The following is a 5,215-nucleotide window of genomic DNA, read 5'->3' as shown; positions in this document are numbered from 1 at the left end:
TTTCAGTAACTGTTTTTAGGGGCTCCAAACCACACCCAAAATTCCATTCACATTTAGAAGGTTTTTATCGTACTTCCTGTCCTTGTTTTTAGTTAGGAAAAACTATTTTCTCAGGAAGACATTGAGATGTGGACTAGTTCTGTCCTCTTCTAATTGTCATCACTGACAACTTCCCGGCCACCACCAACACTGCTGCTGTCACGGCCACCACCACCACCACCACCACTATCGTCACCATCACTACCATGGTCATCATCAGCAGCTGCAGCATCACACATATACATCATCTCAACTGGAGGTGCAATGGCCCAGTGGTTAGGGCAGCGGACTCGCGGTCATAGGATCACTGTTTCGATTCCCAGACCGGGCGTTGTGAGTGTTTATTGAGCGAAAACACCTAAAAGCACCACGAGGCTCCAGCAGGGGGATGGTGGCGAACCCTGCTGTACTCTTTCACCACAACTTTCTTTCCCTCTTTCTTCCTGTTTCTGTTGTGCCTGTAATTCAAAGGGTCAGCCTTGTCACACTCTGTGTCACACTTAATCTCCCCGAGAACTACGTTAAGAGTACACGTGTGTGTGGAGTGCTCAGCCACTTGCACGTTAATTACACAAGCAGGCTGTTCCGTTGATCGGATCAACTGGAACCCTCGACGTCGTAAGCGACGGAGTGCCAACAAAAAAAAAATTAATCATCTCAACTATAGTGCAATGTGAAGGCAGAAAAACACAAATACACACATGCATGCATGTACACACACACACACACACACACACACATAGAGGCTTCTTTCCATTTCTGTCTACCAAATCCATTTAGACAACAGTGGTCAGCTGAGGCCTAGAGCCGAAAGCACTTACTCAAAGTACCACACAGTGGGACCAAACTGACAAACACAAGACTGAGAAACATACTTCTGAACCACACACAACCATTATATGCCGACAACTGTTAAAGAATTCAAAATTCCATTTTACATGGAACAGAAAAAGATAGAAGTAGTCTGAATTAACCTTTTCGTTACCAACCCGGCTGAAACTGTCCTGGCTCTGTAGTACAAATGTCTTGTTTTCAAAAGTTCTGAATTAAAATCTTCCACCAAACCTTAGTCACAATTTATGTTCCTAACACTAGCTTAATGATAACTAAGTTATTTTACTAAATTCTTTGTTATATTTCAAATTAATTGAAAGAAACACAGAAGTATCTCAACAGAAATACAGTAACAAAAGGGCTAAATGTAATTTTTCCAAGTTGGTGGGACCTGAAAGCGCCATCTTCTCTGAAAAACCACTTGAAAATAGCTTATCCTAGGCACTTGTCACAAGTGCAATGTTCAAGAACAAGTGGACACTTAAGTGTCCACTTATGTAAGATCAGGGATATTAACACAGGCTGATAAAACCTGCTACTGGTAGCATGTCAGTCAATACTACCCGTTCCATGGTCAAGTGGTCAGCGACTAAACCAATGAAGGTGATGATGACAATATGATGGTGATGATGATGATGACAATATGATGATGATGATGATGACAATATGATGATGATGATGATGACGACAATAATGCTGACGGTGGTGGTGGTGGTTTTGGTGGTGACGATGATGATGATAGATAGATAAATTAATAGAGAGAGTGAGATGATGCTTGTTTTTTTGTTTTTTTATTATTAATACTGAAATCGCGTATTTCTTGTGTACTTTCAGGGATTCAGCTGGCTGACAACGCTTACACTGATAATCGTACCCATATATGCCTTCTTCGCATTCTATGGAAGTTCTTTCTTGTATCTTTGTTTCAAAGATGATAGTGATGAAGATGACTACACGTTGAAAATGGTGGCTTCCAAATTAATTCAACTGCCATACATGGCACTGCAAAGACCAAAAACAAAATCTCATGAAGAACATCATAGTTTCCGTAAATATTGGGATTCCCAGATGTTTTATTAGGGGACAATTTGGTTATCTCCCTTGAAACATTAGAAAGTCGAATGATACATTAGAGAGTTTTAGAATAATCTCCCTTGATACCATAGAGAGTTCTTTGATAATCTCCCTAGAAACAAGGAACTCTGTGAAAATCTTGAAGCATTAAAAAGTTCTTTGAAAATTCTTTGAAACATTAGAGAGTTTTGTGTTTTATCTCCCTGAAAATGTTAAGAGAATCCTCTGATTTATTTCACTTGAAACACAGTGTTGAATTCTCACTTGAATTAAACTTGAATAGTGACTATATCAAAATGTCTACCTCTGTATTAACACTTTTACTGAAGAAATCAAATATATCAATATACATGACTTCACATTTCATTAACATTAACTGCCGTATATAAAAGCAGTTTTATATACCAATCAGAGAGGTTAGTTGTCCTGCAGATATAAATATCTCTTCGAAAATCAAAGAAACAGAAAACCTCCATCGTCTATATTCAGACTATGAATTCATAGGCGCAGGAGTGGCTTTGTGGTAGGTAGCTTGCTTACCAACCACATGGTTCTGTCTCTCTGTCTCTTTAACCTTTCATCATCTGACACAAGATCCCCTTCACCAATGCCCCGTCCCCTCTCAAAAGAGTTTTTTTGTCTTGCAAGTTACTTGGTAACCCTGTCATTGCAAGTGCCATTTAAAATGCTTCCGGTCCACACTGTAAAGTGGTTGGCATTTGGAAGGGCATCAAGCCGTAAAAACCTTGCCAAAACTGACCTCACCTGTGCTTGTGCCATGTAAAAAGCACCCAGTCCACTCTGCTGAGTGATTGGTGTTAGGAAGGGCATCCAGCTGTAAAAACCCTGCCAAAACAGACACAGAAGTCTGGTGCAGGCTTCAGACTGGCTGACTCTTGTGAAACTATCCCACCCATGTCAACTTGGAAGGTGGACGTTAAACAACAATGACAATGTGGTCACCACATTGTATTTGGGAAAATCACCATTTTCATTCTCATGGACAAATATCATCGTTATCATCATCATCATCATCATTAGAAAGCAGACATTAAACAACAATGGCGACAATCATGATGATAACACATGCACAAATATATACGAAATGGCGATTTTCCCAGATAGACTATGAAGGCCGATACCAAAAGCAGGTTCCCATTGTGGTTAAGAGTCTTTCATATCCTTTACGTAAACAATCTTTTGTTATTCGATCAGAAAAGGATATTGGGAAAAAGAGAGAGAGAGAGAGAGAAAAACTGCAAAAAGATCCGTGTAATTCGGTTAAATGGAAAAAAAGAAATGCCACTATGTGGTATACAATAGAAATGGCCTTTTATCTTTAAATTCATAATTTGGTTTTTTTATGTGGTTATTTAATATGTAAGTGGTATTTTGTATGGATCTTGTAGTTATTGGGTTTTATGAAATAAATAAATAAATATGCTTTACTTTGTGTTCTGTAAAACAGACGAAAAACAGGAAAAACCAACTCTTTCCTGTTTTCTTGTTATTCAGAGCACAAGGTAACTTGTTCAAAATTTAATAATAGTTAAAGAAGTGATTTTAAATTCTCAATCGCAGGATAATGCTAATAATAGGGGTAGCTGTTCAGGCTATATTATTAGCATTATCCTGCGTTTGAGAATTTAAAATCACTTCTTTAACTTTCTAAGACATCTCAGCGCTTCTAAAAGCAACCTTCGTTTGTTTGGTTATGTTTATCGTAATTTGAATTTGTTGTTGTTGGCACTCCATCGCTTACAACGACGAGGGTTCCAGTTGATCCGATCAATGGAACAGCCTGCTCGTGAAATTAACGTGAAAGTGGCTGAGCACTCCACAGACACATGTACCCTTAACGGAGAGCTTTTAGGTGTTTTCGCTCAATAAACACTATGACCGCGAGTCTGCTGCCCTAACCACTGGGCCATTGCGCCTCCACCCATGGATATGAAACAAACTTCTTACCCCACAGCCACACCTGCCCCCCAGTAAACCCAGTCAAAATCAATATCAAAGCCACAACAAAAATATTTCCACAGTCATCACATCTGTCAATCTCTTTCGTTTCATGTTTCATTATTGATTTTTTAAAAATTCTTTTATTTGTTATTTTTTTGTAGCTTTTGCTTTCTCCTTTATCATAATACTGACAAAAAAGAAAACAAAAGTCAGGTTTGAACAATCATGGAGAGGTGGGGGGGTGATCAACAACAAATAAGAGTTGGAATCAATGGTTTTTCTTTTTTTTTTTTCTTTTATCAAATTTGTTATATATTTTATTTTGTTTATTTGCTTAGTTTTTATGAAAAAAATCCTGTGACGATGTAATTAATCTATCCATTGACTTAATGGGTAGACAAAACAAAACAACAGTGTTTATGTGTTTATATATATATATAAATATAAAAATTAAAAAAGCAACACGGATTTTAAAGGTTATTGCAGTACACACACTAGCTTAATGATAACGAAGTTATTTTACTAAATTCTTTGTTATATTTAAAGTAATTGAAAGAAACACAGAACATCTCAACAGAAATATGGTAGCAAAAGGGTTAACAAATGATTAATTTAACCCTTTCGATTACCAACCTGGCTGAAACCACCTCTGGTTCTGTAGTACAAATATCTTGTTTTCAAAAGTTCTGAATTAAAATCTTCCACCAAACCTTAGTCACAATTTAAGTTCCTAACACTAGCTTAATGGTAACTAAGTTATTTTACTAAATTCTTTGTTATATTTAAAGTAATTGAAAGAAACACAGAGCATCTCAACAGAAAAAAGGTACCAAAAGGGTTAACAAATGATTAATTTAACCCTTTCGATTACCAACCTGGCTGAAACCACCTCTGGTTCTGTAGTACAAATATCTTGTTTTCAAAAGTTCTGAATTAAAATCTTCCACCAAACCTTAGTCACAATTTAAGTTCCTAACACTAGCTTAATGATAACGAAGTTATTTTACTAAATTCTTTGTTATATTTAAAGTAATTGAAAGAAACACAGAGCATCTCAACAGAAAAAAGGTACCAAAAGGGTTAACAAATGATTAATTTAACCCTTTCGATTACCAACCTGGCTGAAACCACCTCTGGTTCTGTAGTACAAATATCTTGTTTTCAAAAGTTCTGAATTAAAATCTTCCACCAAACCTTAGTCACAATTTAAGTTCCTAACACTAGCTGAATGATAACTAAGTTATTTTACTAAATTCTTTGTTATATTTAAAGTAATTGAAAGAAACACAGAGCATCTCAACAGAAA

General features: G+C 36.8%; 1 protein-coding gene across 3 annotated transcripts in view; it reads left to right on the top strand.

The window, feature by feature from the left end:
* The window catches only part of LOC106883794 (uncharacterized), a 13,797-nt gene extending 11,669 nt beyond the window's left edge, over window positions 1–2,128 (top strand). For all 3 annotated transcript variants that reach the window (XM_089343118.1, XM_089343117.1, XM_089343116.1), the window contains exon 5: window positions 1,708–2,128. In XM_089343118.1, the coding sequence (XP_089199244.1) occupies window positions 1,708–1,953 (246 nt within the window). In that variant the 3' untranslated portion in view covers window positions 1,954–2,128. The remainder of the gene's footprint in view (window positions 1–1,707) is intronic.
* Window positions 2,129–5,215: the final 3,087 nt, after the last annotated feature.

This window comes from Octopus bimaculoides, chromosome 27 (assembly GCF_046866305.1).
Source record: "Octopus bimaculoides isolate indiv1 chromosome 27, ASM4686630v1, whole genome shotgun sequence".
NCBI classification, from domain to species: domain Eukaryota; kingdom Metazoa; phylum Mollusca; class Cephalopoda; order Octopoda; family Octopodidae; genus Octopus; species Octopus bimaculoides.
The sequence above is the reverse complement of the archived record's forward strand: the minus strand, read 5'-3'. Positions and strand labels throughout refer to the sequence as shown.